Source organism: Rhipicephalus microplus, chromosome 2, assembly GCF_043290135.1.
Source record: "Rhipicephalus microplus isolate Deutch F79 chromosome 2, USDA_Rmic, whole genome shotgun sequence".
Classification (NCBI taxonomy): Eukaryota; Metazoa; Arthropoda; class Arachnida; order Ixodida; family Ixodidae; genus Rhipicephalus; species Rhipicephalus microplus.
This window is the reverse complement of record NC_134701.1, coordinates 248,178,438-248,203,530: the sequence shown is the minus strand read 5'-3', so window position 1 is coordinate 248,203,530 and position 25,093 is coordinate 248,178,438. Positions and strand designations below refer to the sequence as shown.

Sequence of the window (25,093 nt, the reverse complement as noted above, 5' to 3'; positions counted from 1 at the left end):
TGTTCTTGCGGTGCTTTGCCCAACTTTCTGCGATATGTCAAGAACCATGAAATGGGCCTGTCTTCATCTTGAGAACAGTGTAACCAACCTAGTACTATACGGCCAACAAGTCAGCGCCAGTCTGATAGTCTGCGTTAGTGCATGTGACATTTGCGATGTTCCCAAGACGAGGCTCATATTGTGTGTGCAAGATGATCTGATTTGTCGACGCTAGAATTGCGTGTATTCGTACATTGTTTCTTCTTTGCCGGTGAATAATGCAGTGAATAATGCGAAAGCAATGACTAATGTTCACCCACGTTCTTCTCTTGTACGCTGTAACCCCGCGTAATCACATATATTCAGAGGAAAAAGAAGCCAGAAACTGCGAGATTGCGTGCAACTATCAAATAATCTTCGTTTTACTTCAGCGTCAGTGCGTCTTGTTAAAATGAAACATAACGAAGTAGCAGGTTCATCGGCATGTTCTTCGGTGCTGACCACAAAAATAAATGTAAATGAGACCGGAGTAGGGTGCAATGTGTAGGATGTTGACAATAGTTTCTACAAGTAATTTCATCATACTTCGACGCTACTGTGTCGGGAATATCTATTATAAAGATAAAACTTGTTCCATGACTGGAACCAAAGCTGCAGCAATTTTACTGATTCGTCAACGTTTTATGGCAGGAAAAAAAATTAAGTATATCGTACGTATATTCGTAAGAGAAGAGAACGCACGTGTGCGATTGGGCATTTCAGATCCCAAGAAAAAGGAAATGGGACTGTAATGTGACTCTGACATTGTCTCATCATACAGACACGTCCATTAGGCTTGTACCGGCACGAATCAACTATTCTTCGGCTTTTATGCAGATAATTTTTCCGCTCCTTGACTAGTTTAGCACTTCAAGTTCACAGTGTAGACGCATTTTCTTTTCAACACTTCCTTCTTTTGGTGCAATAAGCCTTTCCTTGGCAATTCCTTTCAATTGCTTTTTTTACTAAATGTATATAAGGAGAGGGTGGTGCATGGCAATGCGTGGCGCCGGCTACTCCTATTCTGTTGCACAAAAGTGGACATCACATATTTTATAGCAAACACAAGGCTATGCATATGTACATAGCACAACACTTACGCAATGAGTCCACGTTTTTAAATACTGAGATGTGTCCACGCCTCACTGAAATGTGTGCTCACCACAAATAAACTTCTTGTTTTCAATTCCGCTCAGTGTCCTCACTCGTGTTACAAACTTTGTTTCGGTGCGTCCTTCTCAACGTCATTAGGGAACACGATGCGGCTTGAAGTATGGGCTTACTGTGAACGCTTGCTGTCCCTTGAAAAACTACAGCCGCGAATCATTGTGTTCCGTCTCAGTTACAGGTGGTCATGGCATCCAATCGAAAAGCTTATTTGGAGGTAAGTGTAAAAACCTAACCATAACCATGGAGGTAGCTTTTCACGTCTTGGGCAACGAAGATGAAACGGGAGCCGTGGCGTATTGTTCACTCCCTATAATGCCGCCGTGTGTGTGTCGACACCGTCTGCGTGAGCTACGAAACTCGTCTGTTTACAGAAAAGCTGGATTAGCCGCGTCTCCGTACGGTCATCTCTTGTAAAGGCTAACAAGTCCTTGCTGAAACCAAACACTTTTTTGGGCTCGTATAAATGATCGAGACGTCTATCAAGACGTTTTGTCTCGGTGCAGTCGATGCTTTTCGGAGAGCCCGTCTTTAAAGGCTCCCGACGCTTGAAACGTAGGTAAAACTTGGATGCACGACGCATTGCTTATGTAGAGCCTCCACTCCGCATTGCACGCTAGATGGATGTACGAAAAAAATAACATTAATAATTGTCCGGCGTATTAATGGCACCAGCTCATGCCGCCCTTGCCGGAATGTCAATACTTCCCTCTCTACACTTCACGAGCCTGCTCGATAGCCCAGAGTCGGCCGGCGAGCTTGGGACTGCGCATAGCGGATTCCCACTTCACCGAAACAGCATTGGAATCAATACGTTTGGCTTCAATCTCACATTCCGAGAGCATACGCCTAAGCCTAGCAGTGCCTGTCTGTCAGACTTTACAGATGGTGGTGTTGTACTAGATCTCAATTCATATTTGGTGATACAGCTGTGAATTAGAGTAAGTGTTAGTTTGTAGTTGTCTCCAGTTAAATGCCTGAGCTTTGTATAAATTCCCATGAAGTGGAGGGTTGTATCGCCGTGCCAGGTAGACGCCTTGCTCAGTTCGTTGTATTCCGTAAGTCGGTATCACTCTGCATACTGTTTGACAAGTCCACCTCCTCCTGCACTGCTTGTTGTGTCGCGTGCGGCGGAATTCACCTCATGCTTCAGGTTGTGTAAGTGCGGTCAGTCTTCGCCGATACAGGTGGAAAACCAGATCAATGTAGCCGGGGAAACCTGGCCGGCTTTTATCAGTATACGAAGGGCTTCGATCGAAATTCTACCCTTAACAAAATTTCGTGCAGCTGTGCGCGAGTCACTGAGTACAGTCTGAGTGTCGGTGTCAGTTATGGCCATGGCAATGGCCATTTTTTCGGCTACCTCTGGTGTCGGGTCTTAACACTAGCTGCGTGCGTTGTCGTTCTCTGTGTTAATCACGACGACGGTGAACCGTCGTCCACCCGAATATGCGTGTGTTCATATCATTGCAGTATGCCTTCAATATGATTGCAGCTGTGCATTGTCTGCGATTTGGGCTGTACTGCTCCTAGACATTCGGTGATGTGTGGGTCTAAATTATACATTCTGAATATGTTGTGAAACGTGTGTGAGCGTTCATTATTTACCCTTGGTATGTTTATGTAATCACTTTATGCATCTGGTTTGGCATCCAATGCCAAACCTGGTAGAATACCTGGTAAAATACCGGTAGAATACCGAACAATCATGCAAGGTCCACAAACGTATGCGCGTATCATTCATCCCCATGACTCTCAATCATGCATCTATTCGCATACATGCAGGTGCTCAAATCATAATTCACGTTTGTCAGGCTGAGATGATGCATAGATACTTCTAACAGGTTGGTGCCATGTAATCAATATAAAGGACAGCGTCTACGAAATTTCTTCAAAGACATATCAACAAGCACTGACAGAAGATATCAAAGAAAAATCAATACATGTGGACGACGTTACAGGCTACATGTGCGACTCCCGTTATTTAATAAAAAAAAGTTCTGATGGTAACAACGTTCACGAGGCGCGCATACCAATTGTGACACGCCACCAAAGGGGCAGTCGGCATTTGACACCCACGTAATTCAACACTTCAATGCTTCAACGATATTCTCAACTATTTCCCTTCGCCTTCGTCGACATGTGTTTAGCCTTTGGTGTAGGTAGGTGTGGGCCCTGCATGTGCACAGGTGATAAAGAACCTTTCAACTGTAAACGCAATGCTGGTGCTGATTGCGTGTTGCACGATTGAAAGGTTTCCTTCTCATTTCTCGACCAACACAAATGGCCTTCCTAGCGGCCACGCGGTAGATGTTCAACTGCTGCGACGGCCCACCAAGAAGAGCAATGTGCAAATATATGTCACTTGGCAACATACTCATACGAGAGTGCCTGTGTCTGCGAAGCGTATACCGCGGGCGTCAGAAAGCTTACGAACTTGGAATGTCCATTAACGAACAATGTGGACTCTCATAGTGGCGACAGCTGTAGCGCCTTCAGGTTATTTTCAAAATTATGCCAGTTTCACAGAGAGGAAGAGAGAGAGAACAGGATGTTTATTGAACGTTCCGCGCGAGACGATCGGTGAGTGGGATCTTTAGTCCGGGATCCCATTGGTGCCAGCTGCTGTCCTCGCATGGACTCTGTCCTCTCTGCTTACGCCACCTATAGTTTGTAGCAACACGAGTGGATTAAAGATTACTTGTTTGTTTGTTTGTTTGCTTGCCTATCTGTACATCGAAAATTCAACATGTTCGCGCAGTTAGCTGCATGCAATCTGCAGAAAGAGATGCGAGAGAAGAAGAATATTGAGGGTCGGGGGCTGCGAGGGTGGGGCAAAAAAAAATGTGATCTGCGCCGAACTATGCTACGCATTGCATCTGGCCCGAACTTCGAGCTGTAATACAGAGACGACTGTTTTGTAACGTCCAGTTCCGAATCTACAAAATAGACGTTGCCTTTGCATACAAAAACTTCAGTCATCGGCACTAACATACACGCACATCAAGTTTGGTCGTGCCTGCAGCTGTGCCGTAACCATGGCTACGCGATGCTCTGCATTGGCCGCCAGCTGTGCCAAGCCGAAAAACAACATTGCATAAAGATAACCTTATATTGAGCCAGTGTGTAACATGACATCATGACTATAGTCAAGTGAGTTCGAGCAAATATTAAATGAACTGTTTAATAAAACGTCACGCCTAACTAAGTGATGTTAAGGGGTTGTTTAAGCAACTGGGTCACATGACGTCACGCCAAGTTAAGTGATTAAAGCAACTGTTTCGCCATACCGCAGTGGTGTAGTGACTAAGGTACTCGGCTGCTGACCCGCAGGTCGCGGAATCGAATCTCGGCTGCGGCGGCTGCATTTTCGATCGAGGCGAAAATGCAGGTGCGTTTGCTCAGATTTGGGTGCACGCTAAAGAACCCCAGCTGGTTGAAATTTTCGGTGCCCTCCACTACGGCATCTCATAATCATATGGAAATTTCGGTACGTTAAGCCCCACATATCAATCAATCAATCAATCAATCAATCAATCAGTCAGTCAGTCAGTCAGTCAGTCCGTCAGTCAGTCAGTCAGTCAGTCAATCAATCAATCAATCAATCAATCAAGCACCTGTTTAAGACACTGTATAACATGGTTCCATGCCTAGTTAGGTTATGTTAAAGCAACTTTGAACTGACGTCCCTCTTAATAACGTGCTATGATCCTACTGAAAGCCAAGATCAAGTGACATGGGCTCGTTAAAGTTAATGGGTGTGACGATGGTCACGTTGAGTGAGGTCACAGCAGTGAGGTCACGTGACATCATTTAACATGACATTACAGCTAGTCACGGGACATGTGAAGTCATGGTTAGTGACGTGTCATCACGTAGCATGATGGATGAGAAGTCACTTGACGTGTCCTGACTGCAATACCAAAGCAATACATGTTCCCACAAAAAAAAAAAGGTGGCGCCACTGGTAATCTGACGCATTGACACCAAAAGTGACGTTGCTGATCATAATACCTGTTACCGCCTTAACATTCGCGAGATTTGTCATACCACCTGCCTGTACTCCACCTACGATCACGCTACCTGCACCAGTAGTCAATCCTAGTGCTCTTTGCCACGTGTTTGGAACCACGCTTCAATTAAAGTGAAACATGCAACTGTCACGTGATACTTTAGGGCTACACAAGCTAGCGTACAGCTCGCGCCTAACCATGCAGAGTCACGTATCACCCGAAGCTGCATCGCGCTACTGAGGAAAAAGCCATGATATCAGAAGCAATAGCTTGGTGCTATGAGTGAAAGCGACGGCACCAAGCAGATCCGGATTATATGGCTTGGGAATCGGAACAGTAAGAGAAGGAAAGATCATGATTATACAGGGTCGTCCGTAGAATCGCGACACGAGGCGGAACTGCAGTCATAAATATGCATGAGAACAGTCAGCTTCATTCTGTACCAAGCTTTGCGTGGCTTAGTGATAGACATTTTTGTTTTGTTTTTAGCGGCGGCCCCTTACTGTACGTAGAAGAGTCGTTGAAGTGACAACCCCAGTGCTGCTTTCGAGTTCGTTCTTTCATCAACATTTTTCTTATTACTACTTTTATAGACTTTTAGTTTTTACTGCGACACTTTCCATGCTCATTTATCCCCACTTAATAAAACTTCCAAAAGCGCATATATTGCTTTAATTTTTGCGTATATAGTTACTACATTCTCTTGATACTTTTTGAAAAGAACTGCGCTCATTTCTTTTTTCGCGTGCCATTGTTCAGTTTAACCCTTTTTAATTCTTTCTTTCCCGATTTTTTAAAGTTTTTGTGCACCTTACTGCGAACTGCTATGAACAGTAAAAACGTAACTGCGTTTGTTCAAACGAGAACGCTTATAAAATAGAACTGAGCCAAAGTTATTGTTTCGATCATGACTAATTGGTGAGTAAAGCATTTCATATTTTCTCTTTGTGAGAAGCGTGTCCACTGTCAGCTGAGAACCACTACGGTTTGCACGTCACACGCGGTTTCGTGAAATTATTCAAGTGGGAAGCAAGCAAGCCGACGGATTTTCTGGCAAACAGGACAGCATCCACCGGCATCAATCCGGCAATTGTTCGCGAAGAAAAGTCGTTTGGAGAGATTCTAGAATTTACTGTTCGTTTGAGACTGATTCGAGTGCCAAAAATGGCTAGGTGACTTACTTGCCTTTCTTCCCCGCTATCTCTGTTCTTACCAAGAAATATCTCTTTTGAACAGACATTCACTGCTTCCGAGGTCCCGTACGCAATCAGTGTATTCGACATGGAAATAGCAAAAGCTCGACTTCTCGAGTAATCTGATCGGTCTGGAACCGGTACACCGTTACGTAACTTTTTATAGCATAACATACGAAATGCGACTCTGCTGTTGACACTTGGAAGTACGGAAACTTGATGAGACTCATTTGTTTGAGCAAAGGTTAACAGTTCAGCCTCACCTGTTGAAGACTTGTTGGCAGCTATGTACGTGCTCGTGTTTCCGATTCCGTTTTCTCTCTCTCTCTCTCTTTTTGTCAGTCTCGTTCTACCTGAAATCGGCTTAGGTGCTGTTCGATTTCCCATTATACAATCATTCAATGTTTCCATTACTACATAAATTTTGCGCTTGCTTGCTGCTTTTATATTTCCCTGCGATTTTTGTTATTGACAATTCTTTATCTACGACTCTAAGTGAAGTGGTTTATTGCTTTCGCACCTCGGAATAATGAGTACTCATTTACGTAACGTAGCGGGAAAGCAAAATGATACAAAGCAACCTCGGCGCTTTTCTACACAGACATTTTCATCACAAAAACGTTGCGTATATACAGTTACACGACTTGCAGCGAGCTCGGGTAAGCCCATCCGAGTTCTTATTTTATTTATTTACAAGATACTGCAGGCATGGAGCCTAAGCAGGAATGTTACAGGCAGTAAGACAATCAAGCCAAGCATCACACAGCATACAATAATCCAATCATCACACACATACAACAATAATGCAACCAAGCTTATCATAACAGCAATGAATTAAGTGGGATTGCAAGAATCGCATTTTTTATTTATCAAAAGAAAGGGAAAGCAACATTGCACAAAAAGTAAGCAATCAACAAAAAGGATCAGTGGATAATAAAACTGCAAATCATTAATTTTACATCCTCAGGAAAACATGTGAGTCAATAGAATCTGTCGACAGCAGGGCGGCAAATGGTAAATTGTTCCACTCACAGATTGTGCGCGGGAAAAACGAAAATTTGAAGAGATTAGTTTTGGCGAAATACGGAGTTAAGGCAAGGGAGTGTGAATGACGACCGCGCCGTGTTTCCAGGCGACTAATGTAGGGTCTGTGATCAAATAAGAGCTTCCGGTTAACTAATTGGTAAAGTAATTTTAACCTAAAAGATTTACGTCGTGATTTTAATGTTGGGATACCATGTCTTTCCATCAGGGCAGAAACGGAGTCTGTTAGACCGTACATACCATAAATAAAGCGGACGGCCCTTCATTCAATTCTTTCGAGGCAGTCGATATTGCTTTTAGTGTGAGGATCCCAAATAACGCAGGCATATTCAAAATTCAGTCCAGTTATAGAAGTATATGCTAAGTATTTAACCTCAGAGGGAGCGGTTTTGAGTTTGTGTCGTAATAAACAAAGTTTACGGAAAGCGGCAGCGCATATGTTAGTAATGAGAGAGTTTCAACTTAAGGTACTGGTTAATGTTACGCCAAGGTATTTGTGTTCATCTACTTGCTTAAGCGGTTGGTCACAAGTACAATAAGAGAATTCCAGGGGGTGTTTCTTTCTAGTAATTCGGAGGTAAACTGTTTTGTCATGGTTTAATTGCATGTTAGAAGTTTTACTCCAAAAAGCAACATTTTCTAACGCCGATTGCGTCTGTCATTCTTTATGAGGCAGAGCGAAGAAAACCGTGAAGCTAAATTATCTGTCTGTAACATTAGACAGACAGGTACCGTACATTCGTAGGAATCACCTGTTGATATTTTGTGATATATTACTTATGTGGCTAAGCATATAACATATCATGACGAAGAAAGCGAGGAGTCGGGTATGTCATATCAATAAAAAAATTGTGGCGAAGCTTACGCGAAGTCGCGAACAGCTCGAACCACCGAAGCACGACGGTACTGAAGTTTGAAAGCGCTTCTGCGTTGTTGGTAAACTTTATCTAGGTGATGTTAGGTTGTTTCTGGATTGTTGCTAAGTCTTAAAGCTGGGCAATTTTACGTTGCGTCTGGATGTATCCTCAAAGCAGAGAGGTTCCGTTTAAACCACGGACAAAAAACAGACACGACGGGTATGTCCAAACAACACAGACAGGAACTCGCACTCAAACTTAGCGTTCGCAGCTGGCTCTTGGATCTACGGGCACGTCGTGGTCGGCGTAGCACTTCCATCGCGCCGCTGTCTTTTCGCAGCCGCCGTTGCCTTCCCTTTACCCAGCGTTCTCGTTTGGTAAGTTTCACTGGAGCACCCCGTACGGAGGAGCTGAAACGTGCGGTCACGGTGTTTGTCACTTGGTTTAATAAAGTCGATTTAGTGACGCTTTTTTTTCCAGTATAGCGGTTACGTCTGTCTAGAAATCTTAGTGGGTGTTAGCCGCCCAATCAATTCGAGTCAATGATGACCAATTAATGCATAGACTGAGAGGAATGGCATACCTTGGAACATATTATCACGTGGTTGTGACGTGGACCAAGGCAGCAGGCGGCATGTTCTAGGTGAAACTGTTTATTTGGCGGAACTTGTAGCGGGGAAACTGGAGGTCAGACTACGGCAAAACACACTGTACAATGATAGCGCGAACAGGACGTCAGCCGTCGATAAACCGGTCAATGTTGGAACGCGCCACATCACACATCGAATTTCCCAGCCTTACCACTGCTCGTCGCTCGACCTCTGGAACGAACTTGAGTGTTCGCGGCTTGCGCGCAGTCTTAAAAAAAATGTATACCTGGAACGTGAACCTTCTCGAACTCTGGGGTGTGGTTTTCGCTGAGCATTTCAGACAGTCTGTGGGGGCGTGCACAAAATACAGCGATAGTGATATAACAAAAGCGTGAGGCAATGTCCTATGGGTATGCAGGGTATTTGTTACACAGCAATGAGAATTCAGCCTGCACTGACAGCCTTCGCGCGCGTTGACGGGTTCGTGTGTGTGTGTGTGTGTGTGTGTGTGTGTGTGTGTGTGTGTGTGTGTGTGTGTGTGTGTGTGTGTGTGTGTGTGTGCGTGGATGTGTGTGTGCGCGCGTGCGCGCGAGTTTGTTTCTGCGTTTGTATCTATGCGAGTACATATGTGTGTGTGTATGCGTGCGCACGTGAGAGTTGACTTTGTTTACACATTGCTAAAATGGGAGAACCAAACAGACCATTCCGGAACTAGTTGGCCTCGTTGCATACTAAAAAGAAAAGCGAAATACCAATATACATTTCGTCTCGCTGGTGCAGTAATGTCACACATATAGACCACTTCATGAGAAGAAGGCAAAACACGACCTGGGAGACAAGACCTGGGAGGGTTCGTGTTGGTGTTTCCTTATCTATATGTCATTCCCCTAGTGATGTCGAGGCTTCGTTCTTAGAATGGCTTTACGTCAGAACCCAGGAACTAAAGGTCTGCGCATAAGGCAAGGTATACATATATCTCGCGCCACTGTGCTACGCCTCCAGACACCCTCGTGCCCTACTCGGGATGTTGTTCCCTGACATTTTCCGCGTACACGTAGTGCTGACGAGGCTATAACAATAAAGCAGGCGATGGTTCGCTCCTTCTGAAGAGAGGAATTCCTGTGGCGTCAGAGAGCCGATAATGATACAAAGAACAGTTTCTGGCATGGTATAGCGCGGTCAGCCGTGCATTTATATATCGAGATATAACAAACTCGTTGCTCTCACGACAGCCCTCTTGGATGACTCCTTGTCAGATGGCTTTGTGGGAGAGAACAGGGAGCTCGCCTGAGGCACGATCAGTTTTTCTCTTTCCTCCACTGTGGATAGCACCACCTTTCTTTTTGGAGCACCGCACTACGATGTCTCCCTCTCTTGCATTACGAGATAAGGTTACCTACTTGCTGGCCCAAACCATAACGACGTGTGATGTCGTTTTTTATTAGGCACCGCTACTACTTCCTGTTCGCCATGAAATTGCACCCCCGAGCTTCTGCGCGAAGTTTCTGGATGAAGCCGCTATGTAGCACGTTATAAAACTTGAGTACGCCTCTAGGAAGACGAAGAAATGGTGGCCATAATTCTTTTTAATGCGTTGAAACCCTTCCTTCAGTTGTGCTACTATCTATTAATATACGCGATGTTAGAGCCGGGACGTCAGGAAAAAGGTGAAAGACAGTTTCACGTTTCGTGAGGTTCATATATGTGCCAGAAAAAAACAACAACAACAGGTTCTCTAAGCAGTGAAAAATTTCCTAGCTGAACGAAAAGAAGCTGAAGTCGACATCCGTGCCAGAGGCAAACACTTGCGAGTGAAATACTAACAGCCGTAAACACGTGCCGTAACCTGCTTGCAATATAAAGTGTGCAAGGCACAGATGTGGGCGGAAAGCAGGCGAGACAGAAAACTGTATACTACCGCATTATGAGAAAAAAAAAAGAGTTTTCTTGTGTCTTTTTTACGCACCATTAAACAATACTGCGGCGTCTTCTTTTCGTCAATCACAACTCCAGCGAATGACTTTCTTTCTATATTTTTTTCTATTTGTGAGGGCACGAGCCTTTATTACTTTGGCGATGGACACAAAGAGTCTGTTTACGAAACGTATATCAAGGTCGCCTGTTTTATGGAGCTATCTCAAGGCGCTCCAAAGAACAATAGAACTACAAAACAGCTCCGACATAGCTCACACAGCGTCCAAGCTGTGGGCAGAATGCTTTGCTCTCGGCAATATTGTGCTGGGTTCAGATTCTTGGATGCTCACGTTGCCAGGCCCCCGGTAGAAAAACAGTCTCCACCGTCACGCGATTTGGACTACCGCAATTTCAACGTGTCAGTGGCATACCGGAAGTAAGGGGAGAAAGGGAGAGAGATAGAGAGAGAGATAAAGAAAGACCTGAAAAAGCACATGAAGGCAGTTTAATTTGGCGAAAGTTATCCCCGCGTTTCACTTGCAAAAATGGACTCCCGCTGCCGCAACGGCAGTTATTGGCAGGATGTTTATTCCCCGGGCGTGCCTTACTCCAGCAGTTCACTTTCCAAGTCCCTTCCTCATATTAAACAATTAACTTGCAGGACGTTCAATCTCAAGAATAGAACGTGGAAGCGTAACCGGACCATGCCCGCATCACCTTCTGGATCGCTATAGCATAGACATGCTTTTCGGTGGAAGACAAAATTACACCGCAAAGAAACTGGAAACTAATAGCTGTATGAGTGAAACTGCACTTTTCAAACTATCCAAGAAGGCCTACTGTAGCTAAAGTTGCGAATTGCCCCCTGTCACATAATTCTTCCCATTGCGAATTAGCAAAGCATCCACTACGCCTTCACAGCGCAACAAGCGCGCAGCCTTTCATTATTATTATTATTATTATTATTATTATTATTATTATTATTATTATTATAGCGGAAATTTTTCCTGCGGCATTAATAGATATCACGTGAAATTGTCCAGCTGCGTTCTCTCCATTGAGTTCAGAAGGGACCCGTGGTTAGCACCGTAAATCTATCACTGCTAGTTCGTGGTACTCGTGGTTAATATTGTTGTTGATATAGTTATGCCTGGGTGCTTCCTAATTGGTGTGCTTTCAAACGAACCCCTCGTTGGACTATGGACATCTTTTTGAAGCTTAATGTGATTCTGCGCTTCGGCCATGCAATATGGCATGGCAGAAGCGCAGAACGTAAGTTCCATGACCTCCCACTGCTTATCTTTTGTACCATTAAGCCACAGTTCCCCTTTCCTAAACTGATTCTTTATTCTGCTGCGCACTGGAAGTTGGCTTAACACACATTTTTGTTGCGAAGATAAGCCTGCCAATGACATTCCCGCCGCTTGTACTCTTCGATAGAAGGAAAAACAACCGTGGGCATGAGATCACAACCGAAAAATGTGACACTTACGCTTCCTGGCCGTTTCGCAGCCACCTGGTTCCATTGGATTTGCCGGCTGCGAGGACAGCGCCGAGTTCGCGGGTTCGACAGAGGATGGTTTCGGCCAGAGACCTTCGTGCGACGTTTTTTGCTGGCGCGTTCGGGCAACACGATCCCCATTTAACTGACGGACGATGGCATACAGAAACATACACAAAGAGCGGACACTCCCACAGGGCTCTGCGGCAGAGCTACTGTACTGCTTTCAGCGCCATGAGTGAAGCAGCAGGACACGTGAAGCAGCAGGACACCACACCCGATTTAACGATGGCCACTCCAGGCGATGGGATGTAGATTCGACCACATGGGGAAGCGATCATTTGCTATGTATAGAAGAAGATTAGTGCTACTCCGAAAGGCAGAGGGTATCACTAAATCTGTGAAGAAGACGACGTTTGGTTGGCTCGGTGCACAGGCTGGTTCTACAATTACCACTTGACTTGTCGTGACCGCTCTCTTGTTAGTTAAAAGAGTGCCGCTCTAAAACGCCTCATTTTAATTAGTTGAGGTGCTGAGTAACGCATAATCCTGGAATTGCGGAACCGTACATTGTCTCCAGTTGCTACTTTGTCCACGGACGACGATAAGCAGGCGGCCACCTCGGCTCCAACTACTGCAGCTCCTGTCTGTCTCAGCTCCTTTCGGCACCGCGATCCACCTACCTTCAGTGGAACCGATGACAAGGACGTGGAAGACTGGCTCGACGAACACGACTGGGTGAGCAAGCACAACAAGTGGGACGATGCGCACAAGCTTACCGTCATCCAATTTTATTCGACCAACGTCACCAGTCTGTGGTACCGTAATCACGAGAGAGACTTTCCCACCTGGTCAGCCTTCCGAATGGCGTTTGCGGACTTGTTTGACCGTCCAGCGCTTCGCAAACTACGGGCCGAACAGCGCTTGCGTATTAGGGCTCATCAGAACGGTGAAAATTATACTAGTTTTATCGAAGATGTGGTCGACCTTTGCCGGCGTGTCAACTCGGCCATGACAAAAGCCGAGAAGATCCAACACATCTTGAAAGGCGTGACACCACTCGCGTGCCAGCACGCAATGTATAACAATCTCCGCTTTAACGTCGGCTGGCATTGCTGTAGACCATACCACTTTTCTTCTCGAGATCAAGCAATTTGTACGAGAAGAGGTCGCACGCCAGTTGTCCCTCGTGCCTTATGCCTACGAAGGTGCCCCATCTACTTTAGCGCCACCAATACAGCGAGTCGTCCAGGAGCAAGTGTCTGAGGCGCTACCAACAGCTCACGCACCACCTGTGGCTGCTCCACTGACCTATGCCGAAGCACTGAACGGAACCCGACGTTCCCCTGTCACGAACGCCTACATCTACGCACCCCTTCGTCGTATCTCCTGAGCCTATGCACCAGGCTGCCGTCCTTTCTCCCGACCACCGCCACCACCACGCTTTCAGAACCCTTGGCGCACTCAAGACAACCACCCCATATGCTTCGCCTGTGGAATTGCGGGTCACGGAGCGTGGTTTTGTCGACGGCGTGAGTTTTCTCTGCGTGCCGACGTCCGGCCCAACACTTATGATTTCCCACCACTACGTGAGCCTGCTGTGTCTGGCGAGCCTGCCACCATGGACACATTTTCACCCCACCGGAACTTCATCAGACACCGGTCGCCTTCACCTCAACACCATTCTCTTTCCCCTATGCTACGTCGACCTCGCCTTGTACCTGAGGAAATATAGGAGCCACAGTTCCGGGGGCAAGAACTACGGATCTCTCGATCTCCACAATACCTTGTTTTTCGCCGTCCAACGTCGTTGCTGTCTCCGTGGAAGGTATATCTGTTTTTGCATTGGCGCCGCAGTGTCTGTAATGACTAAGAAACTTTGCCGTCGACTAAAAAAAGTCACAATGCCTCTTCACGACTTCGTTTTAGGCACTGCGAGTGAGCAACGAATTCGCCCTTTTGCTACATGCACAACACGTGTCGTTATTGCTGACGTTATTTATGCCGTCGAGTTTGTAGTGCTGTCGAGGTGTTCCCATGACATTATATCAGGTTAGGACTTTCTATGCACTCATCATGCCGTCATCGACTGCGCTCACGCCGAAGTGGAGTTCTCGCCGTTATGCGACGCTGCTTAACTCGACTCGCCCCTTTCACCTGCAAAAATTTTTGTTGCGGCCGACACTTCAATAACCCCGTTCTCATCCGCCCTAGTTCCGCTTTCCTGTGACGTCTCTAATGGCTCAACTGTTCTTTTTACGCCTTCTGAAATCACTCTCCACCGCAGCTGCTTCCTGATCCCTTTCGCCGTTCTGGACATTCACGATGGATCAAGTGCAAGTTATGTTTCAAATCCGTTTCCCTCGCCTTCCAAGGTACTGTGCGGAGAGTGCCTGGGCTTTGCCGATGGCATTAATCCCTCGAGTGCACGCGTAGTTCCTGGCCATTTAATCACGCTAAATCTCAAAAAGATCAGGGAAAAAAGGCGAGCGGTTGTGTTTGACTGGAACAAATTTCGAGTAGCTACCGGAGACTGTTTTGTGGATTTCGAGGAATTGAGCGCTATAATCGCGGAGGCGCCACCAGAGGCAAGAGAGACTATACCATGTGACGACACTGCGACTCGCATGAACGCCCACCTTGCAAACCTTTGGCGAAATACCAATCGTGTAACCCAAAAATATCGACACAAAGGGAAATGACTTCGAGATTTCATGTCTCTGAAATGGCAATACAAATTGATAAAGAAATATGAAGAACTCCTAGAAGCCGACGAATTGCACAATACCTGTGAGAAGCTTGGACGCGAACGCGGCCTCAAAAGGCTGTGAGGCATTTTGAGTAGTCTGCTCGGTAGAAAGAAAGGTGCGCCTCCACATACGCAACTCTTCCTGTGAGAGGACGCTGCAACGCTGGAAAATTAATTCATTCGAACTTTCTTCCCTCACGCCGCGGAAACACCACCGGGGTTATTGCCTACAACAACGATTGACAGCACGAAACTGGATCTCCACAAGCCCTTGACTTGGGCGGAATTCGTGCCAGTCCTGGTACAGCGCAAAACATGATCAGCTCCTGGACATGATGGAGTCACTCAGCAAGAGCTTCGAAATCTCAGCAATGAATTCCAAGACAAACTCCTAGCAATTATTAACGAATCCTGGGAATCCGGCGATGTGCCAAAGTCACATAAACTATCTCTCATCTACCCCATACCTAAGCCGGGCAAAGACCACACACTGCCATCAAGTCTGTGGCCTATAGCTTTAACCTCCACAGTCTGTAAGCTCATCGAACGAATGTTACACACACGAATGCAACACTACATTGAACACGAACGGCCTGGCTTACACCCGGCTCAAGCAGGTTTTCGACCGGACATGGGTGCGCATGACTGCCTATTGTTGCTCCGCGAAGTAATAAAACGCAGGTCTCGCAATAAGCTACCAGACTACATTCTATAGCAGTTGATATGCGTAACGCTTTTGATAATGTGAAACAACACGTCATATTGGAGGAGTTGGCGGCAAGTTACCTTAGCCAAAAGGCACACAACTAGATTGGCAGCTTTCTCAAAAGCAGGCCTATCAAGTTCCGCAGACGACATTACAATATGAACGGAAGCAGCGGATTATCCCGACAGAGTATACAAACCGAACTCCAAGCAGCGATTTTCAGCCTTTGCAGTACCTTAGATTGAAATTGAAATTGAAATTGAAATTTATTCCGCAACAACAAAATACATGTTACGAGGAGGGCAGGTAAAAGCTGTGAGAACAGCTTGAGAAGCCCTGACCCCCTAGTACACAGGGTAGCACAGAAAGACGTGCGGCTAAGGACAACCAAAATAAAAGTGTTTCACAATGTGCACTAAAAAAAGAAACAATGAAAGATTACAATGAAAGATCACCGAGGTAGTCGCTAGATCACATTATTATATAAACACTAATCGCAATTTTTTTGGTGATATGCTAGATATATCAATGTTATGTTCCCTAATTATGCGGTTTAGAAGTGCAGGCAGTTGAAACTTTAACATTTGATTACCGTATTTCGTTCTACATTTTGATATGTGCCACACTTCAGGTTGACGTACATTATAAGCAGGAAAATTTTTCTCTAACCTGGCTATTCTAGCAATCGTATCATTATTTTTCAATAAACCGAACTTATATAAACGGCTTAGTTTATAATCATATATTGATGCAACCTGAATGATGTAGTGTTTTTTAAACAATTCTGCTGTGTGGCTGCGATGTGGTAATTTAGAGGCAAGACGCAAAGCTTTCTTTTGCAAGATGGTAAGTTTGCAAACGTTTACAGTTGTCGTTGTGGACCATACAAGAAAGGCATAATTCAATAATGAAGAAAACAACGAGTTATATATGAGCATGTTTACAGAAACAGGAAAATAGTAGCAATGACGGCGCATGATGCCGATTATACGAGATAGTTTAGTAATAATATGGTTCACGTGATCATCCCATGTCATGTTTTGTGAAAAGTACACGCCTAATGATTTAAAACTTTTGACGACTTCAATTTCTAAATTATTTAACGAAATGATGGGAAACTGAACTTGCGTGTGGCGGGGGTGAAATAAAACAGCTTTTGTTTTTTTTATGTTTAGTTTTAGAGAGTTTTCTTGGGCCCATGTGTTAATTTTAGACAGTGCGTTATTCGCTCGGCTACCTAGATCGCTGCTACATCTGCTTGAAAAAAACAAACTTGTGTCGTCAGCATATATAATGTAATGGGCAGATTCATCAATACGAACTATCTCATTAACGTAAAGTATAAAGAGAAACGGTCCCAAAATGCTTCCCTGCGGGACGCCTGTTTTAATGGATTTTGTTGCGGAATGTTTGCCTTGAATTACGACGAATTGAGTTCGGTGTTGCAAGTATGAAGTGATTAATTTGTGTGCAACGCCTCTTATACCGTAATGGTCCAACTTTTGTAGGAGAATTTTATGATTAATGAGGTCAAAGGCTTTTGAGAAATCAAGAAAAAGACCGAGTACCATATTTCGGGATTCAAAATTCTCTAGAATGTATTCTTTTTGTGCCAGTAGCGCGAGCTCAGTAGATTTATTTTTCCGGAAGCCATACTGCGCTGAAGTAATCAAGTTGAACTTGTCAGTAAAAGAGTTCAAACGTTTCAAAATTATTTTTTCCAGACCCTTAGAGAATACAGGTAGAATCGATATAGGGCGGTAGTTGGACATGTCATTTCTGGGACCCTTTTTATAGATAACTGTCACTTTTGCTATCTGCATGTTTCGCGGGAAATGTCCTGTGGACAAACATATGTTAAAAATGTAGGCAAGACAGGGTGCTAGTATGTCAATAACATACTTAACAGGTTTCATCTGAATATTGTCCGCGTCAGTGGCTTTGCTATTACTGAGTGTCAAAAATGTCGCTACTAATTCACTCTCTGAAATTGGTTCTAGAAATATTGTTTGGTTATTTCGAATATTCATATATTTTAAAGAAGTACTACTGGTTGTAGGGCCGCCAACTGACAAAAAGAAGTCGTTAAATGCATCAGCTAAATCAGGCCCTTGAATTTCTGTACCATCTTTCACAATTTTGGTTAATTCCTCCGGTGGATTATTAAGCGTACTGTTAATTGCCTTCCAAACGTTTTCTGTACGCCCTTGCGTTGAGTTAAACAGGTTCGAATAATATAGTTTCTTTTCATCACGAAGGCGTTTGGTGACAAAGTTTCGGTGCTTTTTAAATGCTTTGAGGGCTTCAGGGGACTTACTCACAATAAATGCCTTGAACAATTGGTCCCGCTTTCTTATAAGCTTAAGGCATTCTTTATTTACCCAAGGTTTCCGACTTTTTTTAAATGTTTTAAATGACTTTAGGGGAAAACATTGAAGGTATATTTCGGTGAACTTGTTCATAAATAAATCGTATGCCAAATTGGCGGCACTCGCTGCGAACACATTGCTCCAGTCGGTTCTGCCTAAGCGCTCTCTAAAGAGGGTTAGTGTTTCAGGATTTATAAGTCTATAGGAAAATTCTGCACGCACTTGTTTGGGTACGTTATTGAGTTGGTTAACAGACATAAATATAGGCATGTGGTCACTAATATTGTGAATCAAAGTGCCAGCCGTAACAAGGGAAGTATCAAAGTTTGTTATAAAAAGATCTAAGAGTGTTGATGACTGTGAAGTGATTCGCGTAGGAGCCGTTATAACATTTTGACAATAATGCGAGCTTAACATTGATTCAAGTTCTAATTTAACACTGCTCTCAGCTAACATGTTGATGTTGAGGTCACCACCTAAAATCAAGGCATATTTTTTTTCACTCACAAATTCTAACAGTGAGTCTAAAAAAGAAAAAAACAAACGGACATTATTTGATGGAGGGCGGTAACATACACAAAACACTGATGTACCACATCTAACAGTGAGTATTTCATATAGAGGAGAAATGCAGGAGAATTCAGACATCAATTCACAGTCTATTTTACTTGAGATTAGCATAGCTACGCCACCACCCCTTTTGCCTATGCGGTTCATGTAGTATGATTTATAAGTTGGAAACGTAAATACATCATCTTCCGAAGCAAACCACGTTTCCGAAAACATCACAACGTCAAAATTTACTTGTGCTTCACTAAAAAAATATTCGAGCTCATCCTGTTTATTCTTTCCCGATCTAAGGTTGAAATGAACGCAACTGAGGCTTTTTTCACAACAAGTGTCATACAAGTTTTTAAGATTAATAAGGTCTATAGGTGCGGTTAAGGGAAACATGTTAAGACGAGTATCAAAAGAATATCAGGAAGTAAACAATGCAATGCGGGGTAACAGTATCACAGCTTATCAAGGTCACCCAAACGACGAATGACAACCGCGCTATCACCCTCTCTTTTCCTAACGAGAATCTTGCCGTTGCAGTGCCATGAAAAACGATAGCCATTGTTCTGTGCCCAGTCTTTTGCGTTGCGCAGCAGCTCTCTGTTTTGCTGGGTCATGTTTTCAGTGATCGAAACATTCGAAGCATCTCTTAGGGCTTTCCGCCTTCCTAGCCACTTATCACGAATTGATTGCTGGGCAAATCGAACTATAATTCCGGGTGTTTTGTTTGGCTTTGCCGGAAGTCTGTGGATAGCGGCGATGTCATTCCCAGTCAGCTCTGGCAGGTTAGCAATCTTGGCCACATCATTCAACTTACACAGCAAATTCTCGTCTGGCGTAACCCGGATGCCGTGAACTTCTATGTTTAGTCTCCGACTACGAAACTCGAGATCATTCACCGTAGCTTTCAGTTGTTGAATATCACTTGAGGTGCAGTCCGCCTCTAATTTCCCAACGCGTCTGTTTAAGCTACTAATGTCCTTTTCCTGCTTAGCTTGACAGTTCAAGATGTCATCGTACTTTTGTGACAACAGCTGGATTGAGACCTTAATCTCACCAACCTGAGCCGGCAGCCCTGCTAAAGCATCAAGCCTCCTAGTTATATCTGCCAGGCAAATGGTTAACTCAGAGTCCACGCTAGTTTTCTCCCCACTTTTCGCTTTAGATGAACGGCAAGCAGCACATCGCCATGCCCTGCGACCGCTCTCTCCTTTAGTCTTAAATGTCGTCTCCGACCAGCCAGAACAACTGCCAACATGGTAAGAGGACTCACATTCGTTGCACTTCAGGACACGCCCATCACAGGGGAGGGGCTCATCACAAGACTGGCACGTGCTTGTCATGGTACGTTGTCCAGGCATTCACAGTAGCACTCAGTTCGCACTCAATTCGGGAGCATTCAATTAAGGAAAAAGGCACATTATGCACAGAGAACTCAGCAAAGCACTGAAACACGGTGGCAACGGCGGTGGCGGTAAGGCGGTATTGAGAAATAAGCGAATTTACCAACCTGGGTAAGCAAAAAGAGCTGATTAGGCGAACGTCCTTTCACCGCCGCCGCCGCCACCCGTGTGTCCAGGTACGATGTCGACGCCGGAAACACGTAAACACTTCCGCAGGCTCAGTGACGTCAAGATGTGATTCCGTAGCCACGGCAACCGTTTTCAGGTAGTCTGGGTAAGCAAAAAGAGCTGATTAGGCGAACGTCCTTTCACCGCCGCCGCCGCCACCCGTGTGGATAACCTCGGACTACAATTGTCATCAGAGAAGATCAAATTGCTCAGCGTTGATGGGAAACGACCAACACATCCAAGCAAACGGATTACACTACACATCGTCGAAACCGACATCACATCTATAAATGGACAAATTAGAATTCTTGGGAACAAATTGCTTGCTGCAATAGCCCCCAACGTTGGATCTTCACTTTAAAACGCAACTGGAATCCGATGTTGCACATGATCCGACGCGCATTAAATAAGTATGTCGGGTCATGGAAGAATGTATGTCAAACACTTTCAAAAGCAGTGTCAGTCGGGCGGATTCTGTATGGGGCACCTGTGTATGATTTCTCCAATCGAGATCTCGGCGACATTGAAACGTTGCACAGGGCAACTCTCCGAACAATCACTGGACTGTCCAAGCACACGAAAAACAAGGAACTGCTCAATCTAGTACCTATACTACAAATACGAAACATCATAAGCGAAGCCCAATTTCGAACGCGATGTTGATTGGAAAACACACCACAGTTTTATTGCATGGGATGACCGGGTCCACGCGATTCTAGTGGCTGAGGACCTGCTAACAATGCCACCATGGGAAGTGCCGCTAGGTACTCGGGAGAAACAACGTCCTATCGCCAGACGAGATGTGAAAGCCAGAGGACTACTTGAGTTCTTCTGTCTCTTGCGCCTCTCTGGGGCAGCTGTCATGCGACTACCATGGCAGAGGAATCTCCACCTTTCTCGGCTACGCGATTCAAACGCCCGTCACGTTCCCTGGCTTCCACATCGTCACACAGGCGCTTGGCGAGCGTCGCATGCACCCGCGTGCTGCGGAACATAATGTCCAGCGCTCAAGCGGTACAGTCGCGTCATGAACCGGCGCTGAGACTGTGCAAAGTCATCCGCGAAAAAGTGACAACACTTCGAGTATACCGGTACCTGCTGCCGACGTCGCGAAAATTGCAAGGGGCCTGCAGTCCTCGGCGGCCTCCTGCCCTATACCACTAGCACCACAGCATCTTTGTTCACAGCAGCGGCGCTTCATACTGTACATCCCGAAGATCCCGGCTCCTTTGGTAGGCTCTTAACTTCTTCCTCACTCATGGCGGATTGTGGTGGAATCTTGCACTGTGACGAGCTTGCCGTGCGCGCACGTCACCGATCCGCAGAACGTACCACTGCCATTAGACGAGGAACCTGATCTTGCCGACATGGACACTACGTCAACGCGAAAGCGCTCGCGTCCTAGCGAGTCAGGCAGTGACGATGAGGGTGCCTCGCGGAAGATGCACGCCGTAGCGACAAACCGTGCCACGGCTGCGTCGCTTACCACACCGTCGAATGATGCGGTTGCCCATGAAGACTCCGTCACTTACGAAACTGACGGAACCAATGAGTTTGAGTTTCAGACCGTCCTTTATTTGAATCGAAGCAAACAAAAGCAACACTGACAAAGCGATAGATGACGGTAAAGCTGGCCACACTTCTTTAGCGCCCACTGTATCAGATATTAATGAGCGCTTGCAGTCAGTGGAGCTACGAACAACTTGTTTCGAGGGGTTGAGCAAGACGTCTAGCACACAGCCAGTGTGTACCCACAATGCTAAAAGAACTAACTACATTGCGCACAAAAATTGATTACGCTGAGGATTGTACTTGGTGGAGCAACCTGCTGTTCTTTGGTAACGCAGACGATTTGGGGAAAAATTGGGCATCTCCCATAATCATATGACGGTTTTGGGACGTTAAACCCCAAATATCATTTTTGAAAAATTGGGAGCAATCGATAGCAAAAATCACTGCGATTGCCTCAGATAGACTAGAGTTGCAGCTTTCGTGAGATAGCATTGCACATGCCCATATGGGGACGATAAAAGCAGGGAATAACAGGCCGATTATTGCCAACGCTTCTGTGCACTAAAATAAAGAATTAGTTTTCTCAAAGCGATCACTGCTTTCAAGTATAAAGAAAGCGTATTCACTCACTACATAGATTGATTGCACTGGAAAAAGTTGGGTTTAGCAACATAATTATAACTACTGGGTTAACCTACAAGAATCTTCGAGCAGGTGGTAAATGCTGTGCCTACGATCCAGGCTCTCTTTGGTACCGTGCATGAACGTACTCGTGATTAACATGCTAGTCCTTCAAATAATGTGTGTGAATCTTCAACTTCCCGCTCTTCTCAGAATGCATGCCTCTCGCAGACCTAGGTTCACGCACTCTGGTCGAACGCATACCACAAAAAAAAAGGTGAAATACCACGAGAGGCAGTGGCATTTTTTCTCCTTTTGCTGTTTTCTAGACTACCATCCGCAGCTTTAGTAATAAAAAAGGCCGTCTGAAGAGTAGAAGAGTGTCGTCAGAAGAGCAGAAAATACAAAGTTAGCGACGAAGCCGGAATGAAGGAGAAAGTATACTTGGCCGTTCAGTGGGCGGAAACTGACGCGCAACTGCAGTGAGCGCTTTGTTATACAGTGCTTAAGTGTCCGTTGCCAAGGGCGACATGCTGTTGGCCGCGGTACTCTATCTGACCCACTCCTACGCAAGCTAACAACCGTAGCTGGCAAAGTATAACATGCAGCGCCGTCAGCGCTATGCCCGCATTTAACGTCTGACTTTTCGGTTTTTCCGGAGGTGTGTAAGAACGGATTTTACGGGCTCGTTCTACGCACCGTGCCATTGCGTAGAAGATAAGCAACATGATAACGAACACAATCTAGAACGCACATTTGTTTTGTTCATGTTTGCTTCCTAAATCGATGCAGAACGTGTTCAAGCAAACGCCATTCTAACTAGCATTGTACGATTGGTGTTGAGGCACTTGCTTCATCAGGGCAATGAAAACAGCCTTGAATTTTTTTCCCTCTTACAGAAGTAGCTGTCTTCGAGTGTGATAAAAAGTATGTCTTTTGAATTTTTAAAGGAGAACATTCTGTTGTTCAAAACTAACTTGAAAACGCAAGTTATGCATGAGTACTTGACGAAATCGCATAAGGCACCGCAGTAACGTTGAGGCGGTACTTCAAGAAGAATGTCACGTGAAAATTTAAGTTTTTCAAGGTATACGACGTAAGGATATTGCCAAAAAAAGTTGCCGACAAATGTTAATAATTGTTCGAGTTTAATGTCCCAAAACCACAATATTAATATGAGAGACGCCCGTACAATGCAGGGCTCCTGAAATTTCCACAAACTTGGGTTTATGAACGTGCATCAAATCTAAGCATATGGGCCTCAAGAATTTTCGCCCTCCATCGAAAACGTGGCCACCGGTACCGGGATTCGATCCCGCGACCTTTGAGTCAGCAGTTACGCACGATAACTATATTAGACCAACAAGGCTGGGTGGTTTGGTTACAGTGTAAAAGTTGCGTAAGAACATGAGTGGTTAAGTTTATGAGACCATTTTCGCTTGTGCTAACGCTGTTAAAGTGGTATTCTGGTATAACTTTAGTGTGTCCCGCTAAGGAAATTGGTCAGCTTGTGTAGCCGCCGACATATCACGCTTATATCACTCCAGTGTATCACAGCCTGACTGTATAGAATGCTGTTACACTGCGTTTTATCGCTTTGTAGCGCGAGCTGGAAGGGTGTATGTACGTTGCACGGAACTCAATAAGGAAATGTTGGCAATGCGCCGGCTTACGCCGAACCGGCGCTGCCCTGGCTAAGAAAACGTACGCCCTTTCCAACGGCGTGTTCTTAAGCGCCATTTGCAGACCGCATGACGTCGTCTGGACATAACATATATACAGAGAAGGCGAGTACATATATACAAGGCATGCTCTCGCAGTAGGTTGTTTACATTATGCATGTATTTACTTACACCTCCTATACTACTGTAAATAGCTTTGGCGAGATGCAATGTTATATACATCCAGCTTTAAATTGTACCAAGCTCTGCCCCACATTCGTCACGAACAGACCTGAAACACTGGTGAAAGCTTGAGCAGCTGGCTTTATCACGAGCTTTATTTCCTCACTGATGACAGCGTGTAATAAATCACCTAACAAACAAAACTATATATGAGTGGGGCCCTAAGTGATTTGGAAAAGTTTTCAGCTAGCAATAGTCGCACCTCAGCTCACACTTCATTAGGTACGACACCACCTCGGCGCCTCTGCTCTAAGTGAGATACGCAAAAGTGAAGGCGGATAAAGCGGGGACAACCAATAACTCACTGACTTGGAACAGCAGCCTTTCATGAACTTCGGCAGACTGCCCGTTCCGCTTACAAAAGTGTCTTATCTATAAGCCTCTCTGCGCTCAACCAAACCTATTGAAACGTAGCGAGAGAGTATTGTAATGTAAACTATAACGCCGTTTATTTTTCGCTGTCCACACGGCGCGCCTGTTTAACTTTGGATTGATCTTCAAGGTAAATTTAAACAATTTTCACGGGAACCAGGCTTTGGACCATTGACAGATTGCTTCAAAAAGTTAGCTCTTGCCCTGTCGGGTTAATGGGGAAGCGAAATCTGGCATATGCGCGACTAAAGTTCGTGTTGTCTTTCTTTCTTTCTTTCTTTCTTTCTTTCTTTCTTTCTTTCTTTCTTTCTTTCTTTCTTTCTTTCTTTCTTTCTTTCTTTCTTTCTTTCTTTCTTTCTTTCTTTATTCTTTCTTTCTCTCTTTCCTTCTTTCTTTCTTTCTTTAATGATCGAGAGAACATCAGTTATTGGAAA

General features: G+C 45.0%; 1 protein-coding gene and 1 non-coding gene across 2 annotated transcripts in view; both read right to left on the bottom strand.

The window, feature by feature from the left end:
• LOC119170175 (cholecystokinin receptor type A) overlaps positions 1–20,391 on the bottom strand; it is a 282,014-nt gene extending 261,623 nt beyond the window's left edge. Inside the window, exon 1 of the mRNA XM_075878795.1 lies at positions 19,953–20,391. Within this exon, the coding sequence (XP_075734910.1) occupies positions 19,953–20,040 (88 nt within the window). The 5' untranslated portion in view covers positions 20,041–20,391. The remainder of the gene's footprint in view (positions 1–19,952) is intronic.
• A 4,000-nt stretch (positions 20,392–24,391) lies between these two features.
• Positions 24,392–24,536, bottom strand: LOC142796504 (U4 spliceosomal RNA). Its single transcript, XR_012893891.1, has one exon. It is a non-coding gene; the product is annotated as a U4 spliceosomal RNA (small nuclear RNA).
• Between the last annotated feature and the right edge of the window lie 557 nt (positions 24,537–25,093).